The sequence below is a fragment of the Takifugu flavidus genome, chromosome 10 (genome assembly GCF_003711565.1).
Source record: "Takifugu flavidus isolate HTHZ2018 chromosome 10, ASM371156v2, whole genome shotgun sequence".
Taxonomy (NCBI): domain Eukaryota; kingdom Metazoa; phylum Chordata; class Actinopteri; order Tetraodontiformes; family Tetraodontidae; genus Takifugu; species Takifugu flavidus.
Window position 1 is genome coordinate 4,198,288 of NC_079529.1, and position 24,478 is coordinate 4,222,765.

General features: G+C 46.4%; 6 protein-coding genes across 9 annotated transcripts; 4 read left to right on the forward strand and 2 right to left on the reverse strand.

The window, feature by feature from the left end:
* The first annotated feature begins 2,212 nt into the window (after nucleotides 1-2,212).
* On the forward strand, nucleotides 2,213-8,141 carry im:7147486 (zinc finger protein Xfin). Of its 2 annotated transcripts, XM_057045531.1 has the most exons (3): nucleotides 2,213-2,980; nucleotides 3,080-3,262; nucleotides 4,881-8,141. In XM_057045531.1, the coding sequence occupies exon 3, from the start codon at nucleotides 4,925-4,927 to the stop codon at nucleotides 7,742-7,744; it is 2,820 nt and encodes a 939-aa protein (XP_056901511.1). In that variant the 5' UTR covers nucleotides 2,213-2,980; nucleotides 3,080-3,262; nucleotides 4,881-4,924; the 3' UTR covers nucleotides 7,745-8,141. The 2 variants fall into 2 exon arrangements, with proteins under 2 accessions (XP_056901511.1, XP_056901510.1); XM_057045530.1 differs by lacking the exon at nucleotides 3,080-3,262 and having other exon boundaries at nucleotides 2,219-2,980.
* Nucleotides 8,142-8,743: 602 nt separating this feature from the next.
* LOC130532733 (uncharacterized) lies at nucleotides 8,744-11,357 on the forward strand. Its single transcript, XM_057045552.1, has 2 exons — nucleotides 8,744-8,947; nucleotides 9,319-11,357. Exon 2 carries the CDS (start codon nucleotides 9,373-9,375, stop codon nucleotides 10,924-10,926), a length of 1,554 nt encoding a protein of 517 aa, XP_056901532.1. The 5' UTR covers nucleotides 8,744-8,947; nucleotides 9,319-9,372; the 3' UTR covers nucleotides 10,927-11,357.
* Nucleotides 11,358-12,037: 680 nt separating this feature from the next.
* Nucleotides 12,038-17,147, forward strand: si:dkeyp-84f3.9 (zinc finger protein 37). 3 transcript variants are annotated; one of them, XM_057045525.1, is made up of 3 exons: nucleotides 12,072-12,182; nucleotides 12,839-12,964; nucleotides 13,300-17,147. In XM_057045525.1, the coding sequence occupies exons 2-3, from the start codon at nucleotides 12,848-12,850 to the stop codon at nucleotides 16,558-16,560; spliced, it is 3,378 nt and encodes a 1,125-aa protein (XP_056901505.1). In that variant the 5' UTR covers nucleotides 12,072-12,182; nucleotides 12,839-12,847; the 3' UTR covers nucleotides 16,561-17,147. The 3 variants fall into 3 exon arrangements, with proteins under 3 accessions (XP_056901507.1, XP_056901505.1, XP_056901506.1); XM_057045526.1 differs by lacking the exon at nucleotides 12,072-12,182 and adding an exon at nucleotides 12,209-12,685; XM_057045527.1 differs by lacking the exon at nucleotides 12,839-12,964 and having other exon boundaries at nucleotides 12,038-12,182.
* A 47-nt stretch (nucleotides 17,148-17,194) lies between these two features.
* LOC130532757 (trypsin-3-like) lies at nucleotides 17,195-18,777 on the reverse strand. Its single transcript, XM_057045583.1, has 5 exons — nucleotides 18,625-18,777; nucleotides 18,377-18,536; nucleotides 18,049-18,302; nucleotides 17,843-17,979; nucleotides 17,195-17,388 (listed from the first exon to the last, which is right to left on the reverse strand). The coding sequence occupies exons 1-5, from the start codon at nucleotides 18,662-18,664 to the stop codon at nucleotides 17,239-17,241; spliced, it is 741 nt and encodes a 246-aa protein (XP_056901563.1). The 5' UTR covers nucleotides 18,665-18,777; the 3' UTR covers nucleotides 17,195-17,238.
* A 798-nt stretch (nucleotides 18,778-19,575) lies between these two features.
* LOC130532755 (trypsin-3-like) lies at nucleotides 19,576-20,850 on the reverse strand. Its single transcript, XM_057045580.1, has 5 exons — nucleotides 20,717-20,850; nucleotides 20,469-20,628; nucleotides 20,141-20,394; nucleotides 19,938-20,074; nucleotides 19,576-19,844 (listed from the first exon to the last, which is right to left on the reverse strand). Exons 1-5 carry the CDS (start codon nucleotides 20,754-20,756, stop codon nucleotides 19,695-19,697), a joined length of 741 nt encoding a protein of 246 aa, XP_056901560.1. The 5' UTR covers nucleotides 20,757-20,850; the 3' UTR covers nucleotides 19,576-19,694.
* A 1,062-nt stretch (nucleotides 20,851-21,912) lies between these two features.
* LOC130532756 (trypsin-3-like) lies at nucleotides 21,913-23,156 on the forward strand. Its single transcript, XM_057045581.1, has 5 exons — nucleotides 21,913-22,070; nucleotides 22,159-22,318; nucleotides 22,393-22,646; nucleotides 22,713-22,849; nucleotides 22,943-23,156. Exons 1-5 carry the CDS (start codon nucleotides 22,031-22,033, stop codon nucleotides 23,090-23,092), a joined length of 741 nt encoding a protein of 246 aa, XP_056901561.1. The 5' UTR covers nucleotides 21,913-22,030; the 3' UTR covers nucleotides 23,093-23,156.
* Nucleotides 23,157-24,478: the final 1,322 nt, after the last annotated feature.

A 24,478-nucleotide genomic window follows, 5' to 3' on the forward strand; every position in this document is an offset into this window, starting at 1 on the left:
TTGACACACACTGTAAGAACAAAGGCCAATCTGGAACAAACATGATTTAGGTGGTGCAGCTGTGCAATAAAATATACTCAAATTGGAATGAGTTTGTAGGAGAATGAGTCAATAACTTTACAGGCGTTGTCACTAGTGATTCAGGTATTTTAGATATTTCAGGAAAACTCCAGTAAATGAGAAACATTTTAGACAGAAGAGACAAACTGGCATTAACACGGGCAACAACATGGTCTACTCTAGCTGCAGACCCTGTATTTTAGTAGTATTTATGTAGAATTTTTCAGTTAATTTGGGGAGTTTGTAAAACCTTTTGAGACCTTTTGATTTGAGTTCCCACCCCTATTTTAGGAGGTCAAGGTCAGATTTTTGGTAGATGATGCCTCTGCCGTAATGGGAAATCAGGTCCCTGCTGCCATAAAAGCATCACTCTGAGCTGATGTACCTATTGACAAGGAAATTCTTTGAATTTTAGAACAATGTTTGAGTTTATCAGCTCTCCACCGAGCTCAGCCACATGACAAATATAATGCATGGGCACCTCCACTATTACCTGACTCCCAATGGTTGACGTCTAATCATGAGGCAGCTATGTCATGCTGTGGCTGCAGCTTGTTGCGCAGTCACATACTTCAGAGACTCACTTTCTATTCCTTCTACAGCCAGTTCACCCATAACACCCTTCACAAACACCACAGCAGCAGCAATAAAACACTGTACTTCACTGATTCTCAGTTGGGGCACAGTGATATGATATTTTGGGTGGTGACTGTTTTACTCAGATTAGTTGATGAGTACAACAACCTTGGCTTGTTGGGCAATCCAAGGACAGGGAAGATATCAGTAGGCATAATTTTAAAATAGTTTAACAGATGTCACGATCAGTGGTATCAAATGCTGCACCCAAGGTGAAGAGAATTAGGACCGAGACCTTTTCCTCCCCAGAGTTCAGTCCGACGTCTCTGTGCTGTGATCTAGAGGACATTGTGCTCTTGGAGAAACCTGGTGGCAGAACTGTCAAGAAGCACACTTCAGAGAGGTGGGTACAAGATCAATCACTATAGGTTTCAACCATGTCATTTACAGAGAGGGTGATGAGGAGCTCTGTGGACGTGCTGGCTGAGTGCAGAATGTTCCAGTCATCAATGAGCTGCAATATTCTAGAGTATGAACAACCAGCTGAATTCAGTTCATAGCATCTGTTGCTGAGTGAGGGTTCAGGATGGTGCAGTGGAAATTTCCTCCCAGCTACATCCCCACAGTGGAGCATATCTTGGCTGGAGTGGATGTTTTGGGCTGATGCCAGTGAGAAGGGTGATTATTGCTGGCAGGTGCCGGAGCCTCCGTTAATAATCCAGAGCTATGGACATGCTTTGTTGTCCTGGAATTCTCCGCACCTGATCATCTGGTGTTGGGTCCAGTCCAGAGGACATCTGCGTTAAGATGTGCTGCAGTCTAATGTGTCCTCTGATGGGGTGGTGTCTTGCTGACTCAAGGGCAGCAGTAGTGCTTTCAGGCATCTTTGCTGCAGGGGGACATTGTAGGCTACATTATGTAGCTCTTATACATGAATTTGACTCTTCATCACACTTTCTTGGAATGGGTGACCGTACTTGTGTTTGAAGAGTGATAACCATTTTCTGTCTGTATCTAAGTGGTTTTTCCTTTTCTGGGATCTTCCTCAGCCAGCTTGAAAGCCGTATTAGTGGAGTAGCAGATGAATTACTTTCAGGGTGGCCATGCTAGTGGAGTGTCTGACCTCAGTGTACCGCTGCTGGCATCCCACTCCAAAACAGACCTTAAAGATAAAAACTCACCCTAAGTGTTGTCCATGGCAGGTACATCTTCAGCTGTCGGCTGGCTGGTGGTACAAGTTGGTGTACCACTGGAATGCCATTTTATCTTTTTAAATCACTTCACATTTTTGTCAATTCGCCTGACAACAGACTTTGTGACAGCAACTCCAACCAGTCAATCAGCACCACTCCTCTGTTCTGGCAGTGTAGTTTCATTTCCAGAACAGGGCAGCCTTGTGCATTTTTTTTTTGCAATGTGAAAATACAACTCAGGATGTTCTTCTATTTCAATTTCAGTTTCAAAATATAACCAGGCTGTTTAGAAATAATGTTTTTAATATTTTTTATGCCATCTTGTGTACCCGTGGGGGCACCACTGATAGGAATAGTATACTTTATTAAGGCAATAGTGTGTATTTTCAGGTATTCCAACCAGCAGGTTGTGTCTTTTCACTTTTTTCCCTATTTATATTAACTTAAAAAATGATATATCGTATCACTACTAATAATAATGATTATTATTACAAATTTATCAGTGTCCCATTCGGGTATTTTAAAGGTACATCAATAAAAAGACACTTATAATCAACACTGCGGCTTATTTCCAGCTGTCACTACTCCTGAGCAGGATGCTTCAACACTCCTGTGTTGTGTGTCCATCACCTTTTTGCGTCCCCTGGAAACAAACGTCAATATCCGTTGTTGATCAGTCACATCGCTGCGTCCCTGGTGTATTATTATTATTATCCTTATTATTTTATATCCTCATTTTGTAGAGTGAGTGTTAACGCTCAATCGACCACAGCGGAACTTTCCCACACAACCCCGACAAACATTAAATACTAATTAGTGCCGGCAGTTTTATTTGTGGAGGCAGCGGAAGGGCTAGAATTTTTGGTAGTAGGCAGCGCTACATGTTCCCCCCAGAGGGCTCTATTGCGCATGCGCTGAAGCTTCCTCCCCTGTTCGCGCCTGCAGCAGCTACTTGTCCGCTTCATCTGCTGTGCTGCTGGCGTTTCTCCTGGCACAGGATCATATTTGTCCACCACAGAACCGTGAGAAGCCTTGCTGCTTCCCTCTAGCGAAAGATGCCTTCTGCACGGGTAGATGCCTTTCTAGCGAGCTCTTCTGCCGACGCCATTGTGGCTTCATTTTAAAGAACAACATCAACGCCCGTGTTGCTGGTGAGTAACTTGCAGCAGGATAAAATTGGTGCTTATTTTGGTGAAGGTGCTCCATGGGTCGGCATTCCTGACGTTCGACGGTTCTGTGGCCTCCTCTAGGAACGTGGTCACCTCCTACCGATTAGCCTGGACTAGCAGCGTTTCTGGACTCCATGAACTGGAAGTACCGCAAATGTTTGGGAAAAGACTGGAGCTATTCTGCAAATACCAAAATAAATGCATTGATAATGTCCGGAACATGTTGACTCCAAGCTTTAAAAAGCTAGCATAGCATTAGCTATTGTAAGTTAAAAAGCTGTTTAGGCTGCCTTCACTGTTGACTTTTATCCGTCGGATGTATGGGCATAAAATTATTATGATTTTAAGCTAATGTAGCTTCATTTAAGTCCGGATTTGACTGCGGTACATGTGGGTGTGTTTCTAGTGAGTGTTAAAGGCATGTGCATGTTCAGATTTTGAGTATTTGTCTCGATATTGTGACATATGAGACTGGAATTTCAAGTTTTGCGTACATGCAATGCCGGTTTTAGCACAATCTGGGTGTTTTTACCAAACAGATTCTCTAACATGTCCCTGTGCGCCTGGGAGCAGTATGTCATGATATACTGCAACATGTCCTCTTGAAATGATTTTTCCCCCAACATTGGGACACAGCAAATCAGCTAAAATACTACAGAGATATTCATATAAATGAGTGCCAACAGGTGACCAATTTAAAGCCATCCAAACAATGTTCATGATCAAGATAGATGGATGGATTAACGAAAAATGATTTTGATTTTTACTTGCACAACCTGGATGTTTGGGGGTGCATTTAAAATATGCTTGTGTAATTCAACCAATGGTCTCAGTCCTTCTGTTTACACACTACCGATGAACGCTGAACTTTAACCACGTTCAGCCCGGTTCACAAATTAGAACAGGTGAACATGTTACATTTGACGAATGGTGTTCGGAGGTGCATAAGTTGTGGACTTCCCAGTTTGGATTAGGAAACATCCAGGATGAGAGCAGAGGGGAAAGGGAATGGATCTGGGTGTCAGTTAGGTTGGCACCCTCCTTTCAGACGGTGACTAGTGTTTAAGGCACAGCTGCTAACTGAGAAAGTCCGATTGAGGGGACACAATCATGAGCCGCATAGAGGTAGTTGCTTAATTGAAGGTGTTTCGTGCTGTTTGTGCACAACAAAGGAGCTGTGAACTTGTTTTTAAACTATGAGAAGTTGTGCATGCCAAACGAGCTCCAAGGTTTAACTGGAGGACATCAGTCCAACTTCTGCCATAGGCAGAATGCACACCTGTGGTCTGGTGGAGGTCATTTTTTGGCGGCGCTTCTCGTTCCCCTTATCGCAGAAAGCAGCAGCTCAGTCCCGCTGAATTGCTGACCAAATATGGGAGCAACTCTCGTGATAGTTCCTCCACTATTACAGATCAAAATGGCACATATCTAAGATGCGTCAATTAATTATGGCCCATTGTGTGTAAAAACCTTTTTATTTTTTATTTAAAAAAAAAAAAAAAGCAGAACACACCATATCACAAAAATTATTCACTTACCCATCCATATTTTTGAATTTGGGTGTTCGAATCTCTTCCACAGTGAAAGAATAGGCCACTCTCTGGCGCTCCGTGAATACCAGCATGGTGCTGTATTAAGAGTCCAGTTGTGAAATTTCCTCATTATCACATATTCCAGAGTCAACTGTTAGTGGTGTTATAACAACGTGGATCCTTGTGGGGCGGCATTGTGCCAAGTGTCAAGTTTGGTGGAGGGAGGATTATAGTTCGGGGTTGTTGTTTTTTTTTTTTTGCACAGTGCAAAAATTTAAATAATAGCATTGACATTTTTGCCCATTGTCACAACATAACCTGTCTTTTTTTTCTCTCCTCCCCCAATGGAGGCGGTTCTCCAACAGTCCCTGGCTGCCGTGCACATGTCCCTGCCATGATGCTCGGGTTTCAGGGAACTTCTTCAGCATCCAAAACATATCGCTGCCCAGCATGTTCAGCCACCTTCACTGGATTGGCCTCCTTGCTGGTACATCAGGCATCTCATGCCAGCGCGATGCCAAAAGTGCCGGCTCCTGCCCAGCCCAATGCTGGCCTACACGATACATTGCTGTCAAACACAGAGCCGTCGAGCGAACAACCTCCGGCGAACCCCCCCCACCTGCCCGAGAGCCCTCCCTCTTCTTTTTTCATCTGCGATTGTGGAGAGGAATTTCATGACTTCAATCTGATGTTGGAACATAAACGATCACACGTTTCCAAAGGAGATCTAATGCAGTCACTGGGTGATGACAGTTCTGCCTTTGGAACGCGCTCGGAGTTCGGTCCAGCTGCGTCCCAGGCATCAGAGTCGGTCCTCAGTCCCCCGTCAACCTCAAGACCCCCAGCTGTTGAATTACCCACTGTAGCAGGTGAGAAACCAGATGTAAGCTTGGAGGATGGAGTCACCATGGAAACCACCGCTCAAGAACAGCATACAAGCCCTCGAGGGGTCACTGAGAAGCAACTCGAAAACGCGCCAGCTGCCACAGAAAAACCTCCAGAGTCTGCAGCAGACGAGGACAATAACTCTGGTCCCAGCACTGAGAAAAGAGGAAATTTACCCAGCAAAAATTATGTCATGAAGCTGGTAGCATCAGCATACATGAAGCAGTTCACCCCCCCGCCGTATGACGCTCAAGATGATGAGGTTCAAAACGATGATGTTCACGACGGCATCGCCCCCGATGACGTCTCGCTGCAAACGAAACCGGAGGCGGCGCCCCCGATCAATGACCTGTCTATAGCCCAGTTAAGACGATTGCTTTCAAAGCCCGACATTAAGACAAAAGCTCCTTCCATCAGCAGAGTTCTGGAGTCCAGTAAGAAGAAGGTTGTTTCTCTGACTAAAATTTTGTCGCCCGTCGTGGTTCTTGAGACCCGTCAGAAACTCAAGGATCCCAGCGGCAGTTGTACATTTGGGTCGTACCAGTGCGGCCGCTGTCGTCGGCTCTTTGAAAATTTGGACAGGCTGACAGAGCATCACTTCTTGCACAAAAAAGAGAGGATCAAATGCTGTCGTCGTTGCAAACAACTCATCATTGGGCGGATGCCTCTACCTGACAAACACATATGTCCTCAGTTAGGTAACAAGGCCATAAAGCTGTCCAAATCCTTCAGAAACAGAGTCCAGTTTTCCCAAAAATTAGTCCCGTTCCACAGCTTAAGCAATACAAGGAAAGTTTTTTTTTGTCCATTGTGCAAGCACAGCTATGCCAGGAGGTGGAACCTTAAAAACCATAAGTGCCACGGGTCCGGGTCCTCTCTTCCTCTTCATGTCAGTTCCTCCTTTCAGAACGTGCTGGTAGGGAGCTCGTTTGGCAACGAAAAGAACCACGCAGACGGTTTAACTAATTCCCAGATGTCCAAGAGTGTTGGAGTTGGACCTGAAGTAACGAGTGACATCAAGCTAGAGTCGGCCTCGCCCCGCGTTAATCTGTCGCCACCTTCACAGTCGGTCTGGAATAAAACAGGTTTCTCCTCATTGTACCCCACATCCCACCTCCTAGAGAAGCATGAGGATGTCCCACTGAGTGAGGAATCGGTACCAATGGGGGAGGAAAGCAGCAGCAGCAGCTGGGATGCACTGCAGGTCCATAATGAAGATGGTAAAGAAGGGCAGTGGACGATGCCTTTGGATGACGAGACTGAGATGCATAGCTCTTTAGGAAAAACAGCTAATGGAATAGAATTGAGCCAAGAAAATGAAGAGACCGCGTCTTCTAAGCTAAGTTATTTTATCAAGGAGGGTGTAAAGCGATACCCCTGTAATGGGTGTCAGAAAACCTACAGTCGAGCCAGCACGTTGAGCCGCCACCTACGGCTGTGCGGCTTTTGGCCACGTGGAGTTGTAACACTAAGTGGAGGTCAGGGTGCGCCTCTGTCCAACAGAAACCCCAAACCAACATTTTCTTGCTATGTGTGCGGAAGAAACTTTAACCGCAAAGATAACATGATGACTCACAGAGCCAGGTGCCAGCTGAAGCACTCGGTGACGAACGTGGACGCGACCACGCAGCCGCATACATCCGGCAATCCAGCCGACGGCCCGACCCAGGAAAACGACGGCGCCAACTGGGGCATCATGTCGCTGCCCTCCGTACTACCCAGGAGGGTGACGTGCGAGTGTGGAGTTGGATTCACGTCTCCGAGGCTTCTCCTGGAGCACCTGCAGAAGCACGCGCAGGAGTCGTACACCTGTCCCACCTGTGGAGAGACGGTTGGTTCCTGGGCCGATTACGAGGTTCATCTGCACATCCACATGCATCCTCACCACCAGCTGCTGAAGGGACTGCAGCCACAAAGATCGCATCCCCTGTTGATCCGCTTCCAGCAGCAGCCGCCTCAGTCGGCGCATCAGCCTCCGCCGGATCGAACCAGCAAAGCAGAACTGCCGTCAAACCCAGTGAAGAAGCAGCAGAGGGCCGCGTGCACCCGATGTGGCAACACTTTTGCCACCCGCTGTTCCCTTCGAAGACACTTGTCCTGGAATCGATGCAAAGGACTGCGGATGACAAATCCTTCCACGAACCCGCCCAAAACCTACCACTGCTCCCACTGCAACTCCAACTTCCCGAATGCCACCAGTCTTTTGTTTCACCAACGGAGCGGCGCGTGCAAGCCTGCCATTAAGCCGGTGCGTTGCCCAGTTTGTCTTCGTTGGTTCGGCACTGTGGACGGTTTGCAGAAACACCTCCTTACTCACAAACAGTCTTAGTCATCTTGGAGCTCTTCGCTTTGATGCAAAACTTTAGTCACACCAGAACAAGAGGTAGAGACTCCGTGCCAAAAAATAGAATGAGATTTTATCCTGAGGTGTCCATACTGAATTGCTGCGTTAAAGAACGCAAATGTTATTTTATATGCCAGTAAAACTGTTGGAGTTATTTTGAAAATGCACATTCATTTATGTTTTTTTTACACTTAAGAGTGATGGTGTAGCTTATAACTGTAAATATGCTTTGATATAGTTAACTTTTTTGTTCAGTCAAGTTATTGACTTGATTTCATAGCATTGGTAGACTGTAAATGTTTGAGTATTTGGCAGTCAAACCTTTACCAGATCCATTGTGTAGCTTGTAATATCTGGTGTTAATAAATCTACCAGTACCTGACCTCATTTTGATCCATCTATTTTCTATGCTATTGTAGGTATCTAAGGCTTTTTGTATATCAGTTGTATAGTATAGCATTTAAAATATGTAGGTTAGTAATGAATTTAAAATTTCATGTGAACTACATTCTTTATAATTTTCTACATAATTGTGGCAAGAGTTGCCTATAAATTGATGGTATTGTGTGATACTTTTGTACACTGCGATACTGGACAACATGAGGATGCACCCTGTTGAAGATCATTTATTATGATGCACATCAGCCTTGCCATTTATCCTGAAGTTACCAGGAAGACGGACTCAAAATAAAATCTATCCAGTCTTGGAGCACCGGTGATCAAAAGTCTTGAGGTTCCATCACAAGGGAAAGTTTATCATTCTGGCACAACTCCAAAGGCCACAGTGTGCAAATGATTTTCCTTTACTAAAAAAAACTATTTCTTCTATTCAGACATGCAGTTTTTTTTTATAAAAAAAAAGGTTATTACTTTTTTTCTTTTCAGGATTAATGGAAACAAAGTAAACTCGTTTTAAAGTGTAACAACCGACAGCGGACGCTAGGTGTCGGTGTAACGTCGCGAGCACAGGAACCGACGCGCGCCAACCGTAGAAGAAGAAATCGAGGAGCGTTTCCGCCGTATATTTTCGTGCGGCTAATTTACTTGCTGGTACGAGTTCAAAACACCGGCAGATCCGCCAGATTCTTAATGTCGCGCACAGGGACAATCGCCAGGCTGTGGTTTAGTGAAACGTGTGTTATAGACTAAGACTGGGCTCTATCGGCACTTTTGTTTTACCAATGAAAGGTAATCCAACGTTATTGTCCGACATTAGCATTAGCATGGTGGGCTTGAAGCATCTCAAGCGCGCGATCTGCAAAATCAAAGTTAGTTTAATGAATAAGGTCAAATTTGATCGCGTATACTCATATTTTCTAAGTTATGTGTAATTGTTAAGTTTATTGGGATCATTCTACTAATTAATGTTTCTTTTTCTTGGAAATGTGTAAAAAAAAAAATCCCTTGTGACAACTTGGCTTTTTTTTTTTTCTTTTAGCATAACTGGCCAAGTGCGGGGAAAGTTTTAATTACCAAATTATGTGAAGTTTGTTCGAAATATATTGTTTTCATGTTTGGGTATTTTTGCTGGTATTAAGTCTAACATCTCTCTACATTAGGATAGTTATTGATCCGAGTTCAACATCATTGGCCAGGAAGAGCCCAGCCTGATCATGGAAAGAGGGAGGCAGAAACTAGAAGTCCTGGACAGAGGATTCAGCCGGGAGTTGATGCTTGCTGGCCGTATATGCTTCAGCTGTGAGCAGATTTTTGCAGATCGGAAGTGCCTGGAGGAGCATGTATGTTCTGCGACAAGTTACATCTGCTCGTGTGGGACTGAGTTTTCGGAATACCAAGACATGCATGAACACAGCACAACACATGAACCGGGGCACCAAGTCCTTGATCATGAAACGATAAAGAAGCGCAGGCTGGAGAAATGCAAAGCTGAGGAGGAGCAACTGAAAAGGATCGACACAGGTGACGTTGTGTGGAAGGATACAGAAAAGGATGACGCAGCGTCGGTGTCTTTTTCGGTGAAGCCCAATGTCCCAGGAGCCGCGCAATATGTGGATACTCCACAAGTGCCTGACTTAAACCTGTCTTTACCAAAGGCGTCGTTCCATGGAGAACCTGTCTCCCAGACTGCAGATATGAAGAATATTTTTGCAAATGTAGGCGCCCCGACCGTGGATCTTTGGACATTTTACCAGCCGGTAGTGTTGTTACAAACCGAGAAGAGATTGAACAAGAAAAACACTTACACTTGTGGTAAATGTGGACAGTCTTTCATGACAAAATCTTCTCTCATATGCCACCACAACACTCACGTTGTGGACAGAGTGTCTGGTTGTATCGGGTGTGGGCTTTTGCTTTCAAGCAAAAAGTTGGTGCCTCGCTTCCATAATTGCAGTTCATCCAGCTTTACTACGAAATTTAAAATCATCACGGCGAGGCCACCGGGTCAGTCGAACACTTGTCGAAAAGGAAGTGCGTACCCGCATGCTGGGGCTCTTCCGACCACGTCGCCTTTCCCGGTGAGCCAGGACTTCGTCGCAGTGGACCAGCCGCGTCACATCCCCCCTTCGCTGCAATTTAAAAATCTCAAAATCAGAACATTCCCTCAAAGCAACCGGGCCCTTTATCCTGCTTCCTTCATGCAAGTGAAGAGTGATATATCCAGCGCTGCCTTTCCCCGAGTCACTGTCCATCCGCCCTCAAAGATCCACAGTCCAAATCTGGGCATGTCTTATAAGAGGAGGCTCAACGTCCCGCTGCAGTGGAAAACATCCTTAAATCCTACCTCGGCTGTACTGTTTAAACCAACAAGGGCACCCTCTGCAGCTAATGGGTTCAGGTGTCGTGTCTGTCACATTCCATTTGAATCGGCGCACCTGCTGCAGAGACACAAGTGCGTCAAAGCAAAGGAGTTCATGGCGCAGCACGCGCGCAGCAGCAGGCAGCATTACACGCTGAAGCGGGTCACGCCAGGGACAAATGCAAGCCTGGCTCTGATGAACGGTCAGAGGAGGCTCCAAGTTCCAGCCTCTGCGTACATGAAGAAAAACATCATGGCCATCAATCTGAACAAAGGCCAAGGGGCTGTTCCAGTGAGTCGAAAAGCAACGGAGGACATCGACGATGATTGTTACATTGTTGAAAATAGTCCAGAAAAACCTGCAGAAATGATTTGTCAGGTAACCTCTTCAGTCCCCATTAAGACTTGAAGAACCCCACTACAGGTGCACAGCCGGTCTGCATGTCTGTTTACTGTTTCGTCATTGGATGAAGGGCCCTCCTGGTTATTCAGCATCCATGAATTAGGTTCATTGCATATGAACTGAATGGTTCCATCTGTTCTCTAATCTGGATCAATTAAAAAACAAACTACAACAAATGTGTATGTGATGGATTATTTTTTAATAGTAAACAGTCTGGCATTGGCTTTTGAAGGTGTAGTAGATGCTCCCATGTTTTTTTTAAATCAAATATTAGATTTATTATCTGACACGACCATGGTTGTCTCAACTGAAAGGAAACCCAATAAATGCTGGTTTAGTACATGTTGTGTGGAGATGGACTTAAACCATGTGTTCTTTCCAGCTCTGTCAAATTTTAAGAATATGGTGTATGTTGTATTATTAAACTATATTTTCAAGCTCTGTGTATTGCTGTATATTCTCTGCAGTAGGTGATACAACTAACAAGATGTGTTTGAGTTGAATTCAAGATAATCAACATGGTCAAATATCAGAACAACAGTTTAACTGTCCACAAAGCGTTTTAGTTAGTTTTGTTTTTTTTAATCACTGATACTTGATTTAACTGATTCTTTTGGCCCCGATTTTTTCATATCTTGACCACTTTTCTCCGGAGCATTTCGTTTTTCAATTAATGTTATCACCACCAGAGGACGTAGTTTGTAAAAGTAGATTCCCGACCGTCCACTTTTGATGATGTCATATTAATGGACATCCAGAAGACAGTGCTGCGTTCAGGTTTATTGTATATTATGGCAAAGCAAAAAAGTTCATTCTGATCGTTTAGCTAGGGTTTCCCATGAGTCGACAACACAACAGATTTGTAAAAAAAAATTGTGACAAAAACATTTTGAAAATATACACATAGAAATAGTACAGTGTAATTACAAATCATTTAAATTGCACAGTATCGGAATTAGTAACGTGTTTCAAGTATCGGTGGCGTCTTATGTACATTGACCACAGTCTGTTTTTTATTATTTTGAATTAGTTGTTTTGTTTTCTTTTGGATACCATTCCCGCAGAAAAAAAAGAATTACACAATCTATGCGGATTCCCCTGCCTACCAATAGCGCTTTTACTCGCAGATCAGACGCAGAATTTCCTACAGTCCCTGAAGTGTCCTGTGTGCTCGGCGTGATTGACAGGTTTACCGTGTCGCTTGCGGGTGTTCATGGAACGTCTGACTGCTGCAAACTGCTCTGAACGGGAGACAAAACCAGGTCCGCATCAATAACGCAATAGACACTAAAATGCAAAACAGCCACGTTATGACGGAGCATGTTTAGTCTCGAGCTAGCTGGTTAGCATGAACGTCAGTCCGTGCATGGCTCCGCGGAGACCAGTGTTGACTCTGGCTGCAGTTTGTTTCCTCCCAGCGTTCCCAGTCTGAAAATACTGCGATTCTGTATTAGTCATTAACGAAGTTCGTGATTAGAAATGACGATTGGTCAAGTTTGTTTGGTTCAGGGACACAGCCGGCGCTAATATAATTGGCCTAGGAGAAAATAACGCGTGGTTTGTCGTCCGCAGTCATGGCATTAAAAAAAAATAACAGTTGAAATCAATTTTCTGCTGTGTGCATCAGCCAAACCATCAGATGTCCTTATCAGAAGTGCCGCGCTTAAAAACTTACTCATGTGTTATTTCCTCTAATTTCAGTTTTTACGGGGAAACTAGTACAAGAAGTAAAATGAAGTAAACAGGAGATGGAGTGAAACATTGGGTGACTAAAACAGTCCATAGTCTGATAATCTTAATAATAAACCGCCTCTTGCACCCTTTCAGTGAGATAGTTGCATGTTAATCAAACGTCTATCAGCAGGACTACATGTTATTATAATGAGTTCCAAACTCATTGTCGCTGTTTAATCCACAGACTTTTGACATGGGGAGTAAAGTGTCCTTCAGCAGAGGAGACAGTAGCCAAAATACAGTCTCTGAGTTTACATCTGTGGCGTCACGTCCCCACAGTTCCGAATGTTCCCCTTCGGACAGCACCCAGGTAGCCAGTGAGGCAGAAAACCTGACACATCACCTGCAGATGCATCGTGGACAGCTTGACTTTAACTCTGCAGTTTATAGTTGTGCTATGGTTTGTCTTTTGTTTGTTTTTGATTGTGCTCTTTTCTCTAAACGTGAGAGCATTCTGCAAAGGTTCGATGTAAACTTATGCCTTTTCTCTCATTTTGTTTTGTTCAAAATCTGTCAAGACCAGGTCATTAGTGAGACATTATAAATCTGCATTTGTTCATGTTGATTTCCTGTTGAGCAGCTTAATTTACAGATTTGTGCAGCAAACTTTACTTAATTCATGACACACGCTGTTTTTCTCCACAGATATATGAACACAATAGGTACAGTAATGAAGACTTGGACAGTCAGTGGTCAGAAGAAAAGAAGCTGAAAAGACTGACTCAACCAGGGAGTGAATCCAGCTCACCTGCAGAGTCTGGTGGCCTTGTTATCCCTGCAGCTGTAGGTGGAAAAGATTTCCAGCACAGTGAGCACAGGCTGTCAGAGGGGGTGATGGAGGCAAAGAAAGACAGCAAAAAGGTCTCCAGCACATCAGCAGACAGCCAAGAACAGCCTGCAAAAGCCTCAAGAAAATGTAGGCGCCACCAAAAAATGCCACTGTCGTCGATGGGAGACAGATCACACGAACAGTCTGCAGCTGCTTTGCTGACATGTTTGGGAAACCACACCGATGGTAGCGTGCCCAACACCGCGAGTGCTCCTTTTACCAATCATTTGCCTGATAAGGACGTGTCCGGTCCTCAACCTGTCATCGATGAACATGACGATCACGTCCCTGCAAGACAAAGGACAAGGAGACAGGGAAGAGACGTTGCCGATGGAGTGTTGACGGATCCTGCCTTTTCCACTAATGCTAATGATGTTAGCAGTGCTAGAAAGAGACGGCGGAGTAAAAGAGATCAACACAAGGGCCGAAATACCCAGACTGAGAGCGAGGTGCACCCTGAGAAGACAGAACAAAGGGATTCATTGAACGTACATCATAATAAAAGAGGCGGGCCCAGAGCAGACATAGAGCAAGTTCCGACTAAAGTGTTCAGATTAGAGGGTTCCCAGGAGACCCTGTCAGTGTCAAGACCTCAGATAGACTTGAGGGAGATAGTGGAACTGAACCCAAGACCTGACAGACAAGAGAAAATTACTGTTGGAAAGATGGCCCAGCAGTCACAAGAACATGAAGGTGAAGTGTTCACTCATCCAGCCGCTCGGCCTGAAGTTACTCCAGAGGGATTAGACCGTATCAACTCATCAGGCAGTCAGCATGAAGAAGAGGAACAACCAGCTGATGCAAACTGCAGCAAGGAGGCGGAGCCAGGAGACAGGATTAAATCTGAAGAGAATCAGAACGTGCAGACCACAGAAACGCCCGTCTCACATGTGGCGGTGCCCTCAGGTCAGTCCTCTACTCTTCCGGAATTCCCCAAAGTCAAAACTGAACACAAAGAAATGGAATTGGACCGTGCACACCTTGAGTCAACCTGTGCCAAATCTTTAGAGTCCAGCGCAGTTACAGCGGACAGCCTTTACGCTCAAAACAAATTCTTTAGGCGCAAAAAAGGCGGGAAGAGGAGGAGGAGAATGAGTCAGGGGTTCGTGCCGAGGTCGAATCCAGATGAGAGCGGAACAGTCGTGGATGCTCAGCAGAACCCGGACACCAGCGATGCCGGCACCGGGGACCCTTCAGGTGAAACCCTAAATGCCGTGTACACCAAAAAAGGAGGGAAAACGGTCCTGAAATGCGGGTTCTGCGGCCAGATCGTTAAATTCATGTCCCAGTTCATCATCCATCAGCGCATTCACACAGGCGAGAGGCCCTTTAAGTGCCTCGAGTGTGGCAAAGGGTTCAGCAAAAATTCCAATTTAAACCTTCATCTCAAGACGCACAGGAAGAACGACGCTCAGGAGACGTGCGCCGTGTGTGACATCACCATCCCCTGTGCCGAGTACTCCTCTCATATGAAGCTGCACGCGCCTGAGCAGGAGGAGCTCAAACCCGAGCCCCGCGGCGCCCGCGAAAGCTGCCGAGCGTCCCCGGAAGAGAAAGAGAGGAAAGTGTGCCAATACTGCGGCAAAACCTTCCGTTTCCCCTCCGCCCTCATAAGGCACGTCCGGGTCCACACTGGGGAGAAGCCTTATAAATGCGACATATGCGGGAAAGCGTTCGGTCAGGCCTATTTCCTGCGCGTGCACGAGCTCACGCACTGGTCGGTGAAGCGCTACAACTGCACGCGCTGCGGGAAATCCTTCAGTCATTACAGCAACGCCAAAAATCACACCTGCCGGCCTTTGCAAACCAGCGAGGACTCGCAAGGCGGCAGGCACGTGAAGCCAGCGCTGACGTACACGTGCCACATCTGCAAGAACATCTTCGAGAGCCTGCAGGAGTTCAACAGCCACATGCGGGAACACACGGGGGCAAAGCTCTACCGCTGCTTGTATTGCGATAAACTCTTCGCCCTCCTGTCTGAATTCAGCTCCCACTGCAACCACTGCCGAGGGGGCAGGAGCGCCCCCGGCTCGGTGGTTAAACAGGAGAGTAAGATGTCACTGATACAGTATGCAGCGCCTGCACATAGGTCCTCATCAGCGCCCCCCCTCAAAGCTACCAAGTGTAGAACACAGCAGAAATGCCCCCCGAGCAGCCGTCAGAAACGCCTAGCCGACCTAAAGAAACCGTTCCAGTCCACGATCATCCCGGCTCACCCCCTCTCACGCCTGGTGTCAAAGTTAAACAAGCTGGACAACCGCTCGGACCCTCGCAAGTATTTATGCCCGGGCTGCGGGCGGCTGTTCCGGCACATGGGCCGGCTGCGAGCCCACATGCTCACCCACGCCCCGGGTCAGAGCTACTCCTGCGCTTGTTGCGGTAAGACCCTGGAGAACTGGAAGAAGCTGTGGCACCACCAGCGGGTCCATCGGCAGAGGCGCGGCCGTTTCACCTGTCCTCAGTGTGGGCGGGGCTTCCGCTTTGTGGAGCCGTACAGGAAGCACATGAGCGAGCACCCGGACTTTCAGTGGATACAGGTCAGGCCCAAGAAAGCCAGTCTGCCGTACCAGTGCGAGCACTGCCGCAGCAGCTTCAGGACTCTGGACCTGCTCTTCAGCCACCAGCTTTGCCACACTTCAGAGCAAGAGACGCACAAGGACCCCGACTTTGATTTATCTACGGAAGATACGCAGTCCAACAGGAAACTACACGACCTGCCTTCAAGCGTTCATACAACGATGGTACGCGCAGAATCCCAGAAAGTCAGCTCGTCCAAAAGTCCCGGCCCAGTTCGTAAGTCACACCGGACCCCCCAGCCTTCCTCTGTCCCCAGTTTAGATGGCAGTAAAACGCCACACAGGAGGCATTCAGCCCAGAACACAGGAGCCGGTGATGGAAGAAAGGAGCAAAGGCCAGTAAAGACACCCATCAGTCCTGAGCAGACAGTGAAAAGACTCACTGGCATTTCAAGCAAAAGCCCCTCGGGTGGGGTGAACTGTGCTGTGTGTGGCCACGTATACACCGACCTCTCAGACCTTTATCACCATTATCTGCAGCATGCAAGGGGGGAGGTGTAAAGAAAGCAACTGGGCTGTCCATCTGCATCCCGATGAATGTACAGAACAGTGTAGAAACGCTTAGCGAACTCCTCCAGAACTGTGCCAACCGGACTCTGATCAGAAAAGTGTCCTTTTTGTACATGAACATTTATTTATGCAAATCAGACAGCCACCAAATCCTCTGGAGTCCACCTGTGCTGAAGGCAGCACAACAGAATACAACCACCCAGCCCTTTAGAAAGAAGAGCAGGAAGTGGGAAATAACTCATCTCTGCTGGGTATCGAATCGGGTTAAATAAAATATTTAATTTAAATGTAATTTACAAAAAAAGCATCCAGCAGCATCAGAACTTATATTCAGCCCATTTAAAGTCTTGCAGGCTTCATTGTGACTCACGGTTGGAGACAAAAATGCTTTTGTTTTAAAAAGGAATGTAAATATGGATGAGTTGATGGTTTTGAAAGCTTATATCTGCTTTTGTGTTCTTGTCAAAGCTTTTCAGGTGGATTTTCAGTCACGGCTCCTAACGCACATTCCATGCTTTTTCTGCGTCCACGACAACCTGCAGGGTTTTGAAGTTCATGTCAGTAAACTACTCAATGCATTTCTGTCTCTGATTTCTCTTTTATGTGTCAGTTTCGAGTCAGTTACTGCAGCGCTTAAGGTTTATTAAATAACGCCAACAGTCTGCTGGGTTAGTTGGAGGCCATGGTGTCGCGGATCCAGCTGTTGTAGTTGCAGACCTTGGCGTAGACGCCGGGCTTGTTCTTCTGTGCACAACCGTGACCCCAGGACACCACACCCTGAAGCTGACCGTTGCACACCAGGGGGCCACCAGAGTCCACCTGATGGGACACAAATGGAGAAGAAAAGACCTCTTCAGAAGACTCTTGTCCAATTAGATGTTTTCCCCTTTTATAAACAGAACTTTGATGCTCGTTTAGCACCATTCTTTGCAAAAATACTCAAAATTTCTCCATCAGACTCAAGGTTTGACTGAATTAAAGACAATCCCCTTCCTCTTTAACTCAACTTCCAAGGCCTATTTAGATCGTAGCACTTATTAATCAGTGACTGGATCAAATCTCGGTGATGATGCATTCAATGAACAAGCTGCTTCAGAGACTCTGCACTTAAGTGGACTTTTCATTGATTCAATTCAAAATAAATGGAATAAACGGCTGGCACGACTGGTTAAAGTCTGTTGTCACCTTAGAAATTCTGAATTTAAAAATATCTATTTCCGAGGTTGAAGTTGTAAAAGTGTGCTTTGACGATGGTGAGGAGCGGAGATTTTACCTGGCAGGAGTCTTTGCCTCCCTCAAGGAATCCAGCACAGAACATGTTGGGGGTGATTTCACCAGGGTAGGAGTTCCTGCAGCTGCTGTCGCTCAGGATGGGAGCATCCAGGCACATCAGGCTGTCAGGGAAGTCGACTGGAGAAGGCTCGTCATGTTAGCTTTCAGATCTGTTGCTTTGAAGATATCTACTAGATTTTCACTGACTTCCAGAGCCGCTGGTGTTGCCCCATCCAGAGATCAGGCAGGAAGATCCAGCACTGGCACAGCCGGAGGGCAGGGACACGGTGCGGACGTAGCTGTTCAGTTTGGCGGGGCTGCTCAGCTTGATCAGCATGATGTCGTTGTCCAGGTTTTTGCTGTTGTAGTTGGGGTGAGAAATGACCTTGGCGGAGTTGATGAACTGCTCCGTGCCCTCGTTGACAGCAATGTTGTGCTCGCCGAGACGCACCTGGATACGGCTGCAGGCAGAGACGTGAGGGTGAAAGAAGGTCTCGACGTCTTTTCCGTCCTTACACCCAAAATCTGCACTTACGACTTGTAGCAGTGAGCAGCAGACACCACCCAGGTGCTGGAGATCAGGGAGCCTCCACAGAAGTGGTAGCCAGAGTTCAGAGAGACCTGGTAGGCCACAGAGTTCTTTCTGCACTCATAGCCTCCGACAATCTTGTCATCCTCATCGATGGGGGCAGCGTCTGGGCAAAATCAGCATTTCAGTCACTCCGCTGTCTCTATAAACGCTGCACGTTAGTTCAGACGGGCTGTGGAGGCTTTGATACTCACATGCTGCCGCGATCAGAGCCAGAACAATGAAGGCCTCCATGGTGATGCTTCCCTCAAAATCCCTCCCCAGCTTGCAGGGGCTCTTTTAAACCCAAGTGGCCCTTCCAATATCTCCGGGCCAAGGACACACTTTATCTTAGATCGTTGGTATCATGTGAAATGACCAGATGACGCTGTGAGCCCCCATCAGACCCAGAATATTCACTTTACCACTTCATAAAGACATTTAACAGGATGTACTTCACCAGCACTGGAAACGCAGCTTTACGGTGTGCTGAGAACATTTTTCTGATATGGAATGTCTTATTTATTTATCCAGGCACAGAGGATCTTCCCAGTTTGAGTTGATGAATGCATTGTCATATGCAAAATGCAATAAATCAAAGCTTTTACTCAGATAAATGTCTCTGAAGCCAAGATAAACTCAGATGCATTACAATATTCAGATATCAAGTAGTCAGTTACGTAGGAGACACATTTTGGAGAACTGTTTGATTTAAAGATAAAATCTCATTTTACAAGCCAGTGTTTTATATTTCAGTTTCACTAAAACTGAAGAGTTTGATGCACTGTTGCATTGTGGGATTGATATCATGAAGCTTGTGAGTATGTGTGTGAAACATGACACACCTGATCTTTTCTTATTGACTGTTTGAAACATTATTAATGTCTTTTTTGTTGACATCGTTTTTGATTCAGCTGTGATTTAAGCAAGATTCAGCTAAAAAACTGATGACAGAGCAGAAACGGTGGGAATCTCTGCTCTACTATTATTTATACCACATTTAGCTCTGCATTAAACATATCAGGGATCATGTGTAAGTGAGGAAAAATCATCAGACGCTGCAAAAACTGAACCATCATCAGCACTCAGGTCGCTCTTTTAAACCAGAGACTGATGGGAAACCCTCAGACAGATACCAGGAGGACATTGTTTTTTTTACACACAGCTTTACACAGCTTCACACAGCGAACACAGAGTGACTGAGGGCATCATGGTGGATGTTTTCAAGCCTGTTTTCATCTGTGCAACACAAAGAGGCGATCTGTCCATCTTCATCATCGCCCGTTTAGTTGGAGGCCATGGTGTCGCGGATCCAGCTGTTGTAGTTGCAGACCTTGGCGTAGACGCCGGGCTTGTTCCTCTGGGCGCAGCCGTAACCCCAGGACACCACACCCTGAAGCTGACCGTTGCACACCACGGGGCCACCGGAGTCTCCCTGTCAGGACACAGATAGAGAAGAAAAGCCCTCAGCACAGAGGCTCTGAGATCTGCTGCTGTCAGAGATGCTGAGGAGGAGCGGAGATGGTACCTGGCAGGAGTCTTTGCCTCCCTCGAGGAATCCAGCACAGAACATGTTGGAGGTGATCTTACCAGGGTAGGAGTTCCTGCAGCTGCTGTCGCTCAGGATGGGAGCATCCAGGCACATCAGGCGGTCAGGGTAGTTGCCTGGAGACAAAAGGTGTTAGATTTCAGATCTGCCACACCAGATAGATGGACCAGATTTTTACTGACTTCCAGAGCCGCTGGTGTTGCCCCATCCAGAGATCAGGCAGGAAGATCCAGCCCTGGCACAGCCGGAGGGCAGGGACACGGTGCGGACGTAGCTGTTCAGTTTGGCGGGGCTGCTCAGCTTGATCAGCATGATGTCGTTGTCCAGGTTGTAGCTGCTGTACCTGGGGTGGCGGATGACCTTGGCGGAGTTGATGAACTGCTCCGTGCCCTCGTTGACAGCAATGTTGTGCTCGCCCAGACGCACCTGGATACGGCTGCAGGCAGAGACGTGAGGGTGAAAGAAGGTCTCGACGTCTTTTCCGTCCTTACACCCAAAATCTGCACTTACGACTTGTAGCAGTGAGCAGCAGACACCACCCAGGTGCTGGAGATCAGGGAGCCTCCACAGAAGTGGTAGCCAGAGTTCAGAGAGACCTGGTAGGCCACAGAGTTCTTTCTGCACTCATAGCCTCCGACAATCTTGTCATCCTCATCGATGGGGGCAGCGTCTGGGCAAAATCAGCATTTCAGTCACTCCGCTGTCTCTATAAACGCTGCACGTTAGTTCAGACGGGCTGTGGAGGCTTTGATACTCACATGCTGCTGCGATCAGAGCCAGAACAATGAAGGCCTTCATGGTGATGCTTCGGTCTGCACCTCAGTGTCGGTCCAGGGAACTCTGGCTCTTTTAAACTGGCTCTTGCCCTCTGTTACCTGATTGGCCGAGAACATATTTCTATTTTTACATTTCTAATACCGACCCGTATATGTGTGTGTGTGTGTGTGTGTGTGTGTGTGTGTGTGTGTGTGTGTGAAAACACACCTGCAAGATGATGAAAACCTTATCAGAGACCGATCGGTGTTCACGTCCCAACACCAGCCGTTTGCACTCAGTGAACCAGAGCGAAATGATCTATTTTCAATACACAGCATTTTATTCTCAATTTAAAATCCATATTAATTTCTTTAACAAGTTCCTGTCAAAAAGTTGGAAGTGTCACATATGATAGTTTTAACTCTATCTGCTTTTTTCATTCATTATTTTCTTTTGCTGATCAAATTTTTAAACGATGAAAATGCATCAACCAAATAAAAATAGTGTCCTTTACATTTTTATAACTTCATTTGATACTTTCTAATTGCAAAACCGTGTTTGCTTTTCTTGTGTTTTAAACAATTATGCGAGGGTGCATTTCAGGTCAGACTGAAATTTAAAGGTGTCGACCGTCAGCGTGGGATCCTCTGCACGTGCACTTTATTACCTCATGGAAAATTCATGCGGTCCAGTTTGTTCTGTCTGGGCTTTTTGGTCGCATGTATGAACCGAGACACACGTCAGTTTAATACCCTTTATAGACGTCACGATCTCACACACAGGCGGGAAGATCTTAAATTTGACGAGAGTCCCCTTTACTCTTATTTTTCTATGTTGTAATAAAGGGAATTCCCTTTGAAGGACTGTTGACTTGTCCAGGGTGTTTTGCTGCCTCTGACCCAGTGACTGCTGGGGTAAAGAATCAAACCTCATCTAATACATAATTTTGTATAACAGAATGCATTCAGCTGAAGCTTCATTTTGTGTCATAATCAAACTGGGAAGATCCTCTGTGCCTGGATGAATAAATAAGACAGAAAAATGTTCTCAGCACATGGTGAAGCTGCATTTCCAGTGCTGGTGAAGTACGTCCTGTTAAATGTCTTTATGGAGTGTTAATGTGAATATTCTGGGTCTGATGGGGGCTCACATTATCAACATGTTTTCTGTGAAATTCCAGATTTCGCATCTGGTCATTTCACATGATACCAACGATCTAAGATAAAGTGTGTCCTTGGCCCGGAGATATTGGAAGGGCTACTTGGGTTTAAAAGAGCCCCTGCAAGCTGGGGAGGGATTTTGAGGGAAGCATCACCATGAAGGCCTTCATTGTTCTGGCTCTGATCGCAGCAGCATGTGAGTATCAAAGCCTCCACAGCCCGTCTGAACTAACGTGCAGCGTTTATAGAGACAGCGGAGTGACTGAAATGCTGATTTTACCCAGACGCTGCCCCCATCGATGAGGATGACAAGATTGTCGGAGGCTATGAGTGCAGAAAGAACTCTGTGGCCTACCAGGTCTCTCTGAACTCTGGCTACCACTTCTGTGGAGGCTCCCTGATCTCCAGCACCTGGGTGGTGTCTGCTGCTCACTGCTACAAGTCGTAAGTGCAGATTTTGGGTGTAAGGACGGAAAAGACGTTGAGACCTTCTTTCACCCTCACGTCTCTGCCTGCAGCCGTATCCAGGTGCGTCTCGGCGAGCACAACATTGCTGTCAACGAGGGCACGGAGCAGTTCATCAACTCCGCCAAGGTCATCCGCCACCCCAGGTACAGCAGCTACAACCTGGACAACGACATCATGCTGATCAAGCTGAGCAGCCCCGCCAAACTGAACAGCTACGTCCGCACCGTGTCCCTGCCCTCCGGCTGTGCCAGGGCTGGATCTTCCTGCCTGATCTCTGGATGGGGCAACACCAGCGGCTCTGGAAGTCAGTAAAAATCTGGTCCATCTATCTGGTGTGGCAGATCTGAAATCTAACACCTTTTGTCTCCAGGCAACTACCCTGATCGCCTGATGTGCCTGGATGCTCCCATCCTGAGCGACAGCAGCTGCAGGAACTCCTACCCTGGTAAGATCACCTCCAACATGTTCTGTGCTGGATTCCTCGAGGGAGGCAAAGACTCCTGCCAGGTACCATCTCCGCTCCTCCTCAGCATCTCTGACAGCAGCAGATCTCAGAGCCTCTGTGCTGAGGGCTTTTCTTCTCTATCTGTGTCCTGACAGGGAGACTCCGGTGGCCCCGTGGTGTGCAACGGTCAGCTTCAGGGTGTGGTGTCCTGGGGTTACGGCTGCGCCCAGAGGAACAAGCCCGGCGTCTACGCCAAGGTCTGCAACTACAACAGCTGGATCCGCGACACCATGGCCTCCAACTAATTTCACCTCAGTGGAGCCCGAAATTGTGAAAAATGATTTCTCAAAATAAATAACATGATGCTCATTCTGCCGCTTTATTTTACAGTGCTGGATCTACTGTGTCTAATGATCACACAATAACACAATAGTACAGCAATTCCCCAAAAATACAACATCATCTGGGGGTGGACTACTAGAACTGGGAATCATGGTTTTCTTGAACTTTCCAAAATGACAGATGAAATTCATTTCGGTGGGAATCTCTGCTCTACTATTATTTATGCCACATTTAGCGCTGTAGGAAACATATCAGAGATCGTGTGTAAGCGAGGAAAAATCATCAGATGCTGCAAAAACTGAACCATCATTGGCACTCAGACAGACACCAGGACACCATTTTATCCATCTGCATTTAATTGGAGACTTTAAATTCTTTGAGGGATTATTGCTGAGGTCCATCATGGATTTTGTGATGTGTTCAGGATCTTTATCCATGTGTAAAATCCATTCTTCCCTCAACCTGAGAACCGTTCCACCGGCCATCGGTGGCAGCACGACCCAAAAGCGTGATGGATCCACCCCCTCAAAGGTCGGACAGATGTCCTTTTCCCAGATTCCCGTGCCCTTTGCTCCCCACACATGCTTTTTCCTCATTACAGTCAGAGGTCTATTTGAACCTCATCAGTCTCGGACTTGTTTCCAAGGTGCATCAGGCACCAACTACTGATGCTGAATTTTGTAGCGAGGATACAGTAGACCCAGTGTGGCTAAATGGTTGAACAGTTTCACACACCACCATAGTCAGCCAAATCTCCCTGAAGGTCTTTTACAGCTGAATGTGGGGTGGGGGGTGGGGGGTGGGGGGGTGTCCTGGCTTGCTTTTCTAAAAATTCTACAAACAGTCCTCTCTGATATTTTCCTTGTCCTTCAGACCTGATCTTGACCTCTTCTCTTCCTGTTAACTGCCATTTCATGGTTAGATTCCAAATTTGGGAAATACTCATCTGGAAACAGTTCTCTTTCTTCTCATGGCCTCCTCCTGCTTTGCCACCATCATTTATTGCCATTTAAGCAACTATTTAAAGGTTACTGATTGTTGGGACAAGATTATTGAAGTATTTATATAGCTTTAAGAGCTGCAGCACCGGGCCTGACCTTTCTTATATGGTTTTAAAAAAGCAGGGACTCCAACAGGCCATGCTAGGTCTGATAACTTGGCCGAACATAGATATGGAGATTCCCATTTTTCTACAGGGTGCCACTTTCCCATTTTCAAAAATAAATCAATAAAAAAAAAACCAGCAAAAGCATGATATTGCTCAAAATGTTTTCTGTTTTGTTTTCATGCCTTTTGGACAACAGCTAATGTGCCACATGCTTGATTGTACACAGTAACAAAATCTTTTG

Excerpts from the sequence above, each read along its gene's own strand:
- im:7147486 (XM_057045531.1), top strand. The coding sequence starts at position 4,925 with ATGATGCTCGGGTTTCAGGGAACTTCTTCAGCATCCAAAACATATCGC.
- LOC130532733 (XM_057045552.1), top strand. The coding sequence starts at position 9,373 with ATGGAAAGAGGGAGGCAGAAACTAGAAGTCCTGGACAGAGGATTCAGC.
- si:dkeyp-84f3.9 (XM_057045525.1), top strand. The coding sequence starts at position 12,848 with ATGGGGAGTAAAGTGTCCTTCAGCAGAGGAGACAGTAGCCAAAATACA. Across the intron at positions 12,965-13,299 it reads CCCCTTCGGACAGCACCCAG|ATATATGAACACAATAGGTA; the intron begins GTAGCCAGTGAG and ends TTTTCTCCACAG.
- LOC130532757 (XM_057045583.1), bottom strand. The coding sequence starts at position 18,664 with ATGGAGGCCTTCATTGTTCTGGCTCTGATCGCGGCAGCAT. Across the intron at positions 18,537-18,624 it reads GGCTCTGATCGCGGCAGCAT|ACGCTGCCCCCATCGATGAG; the intron begins GTGAGTATCAAA and ends GATTTTGCCCAG. Across the intron at positions 18,303-18,376 it reads GCTGCTCACTGCTACAAGTC|CCGTATCCAGGTGCGTCTCG; the intron begins GTAAGTGCAGAT and ends CTCTGCCTGCAG.
- LOC130532755 (XM_057045580.1), bottom strand. The coding sequence starts at position 20,756 with ATGAAGGCCTTCATTGTTCTGGCTCTGATCGCAGCAGCAT. Across the intron at positions 20,395-20,468 it reads GCTGCTCACTGCTACAAGTC|CCGTATCCAGGTGCGTCTGG; the intron begins GTAAGTGCAGAT and ends CTCTGCCTGCAG. Across the intron at positions 20,075-20,140 it reads CAACACCAGCGGCTCTGGAA|GCAACTACCCTGACCGCCTG; the intron begins GTCAGTAAAAAT and ends TTTTGTCTCCAG.
- LOC130532756 (XM_057045581.1), top strand. The coding sequence starts at position 22,031 with ATGAAGGCCTTCATTGTTCTGGCTCTGATCGCAGCAGCAT. Across the intron at positions 22,319-22,392 it reads GCTGCTCACTGCTACAAGTC|CCGTATCCAGGTGCGTCTCG; the intron begins GTAAGTGCAGAT and ends CTCTGCCTGCAG. Across the intron at positions 22,647-22,712 it reads CAACACCAGCGGCTCTGGAA|GCAACTACCCTGATCGCCTG; the intron begins GTCAGTAAAAAT and ends TTTTGTCTCCAG.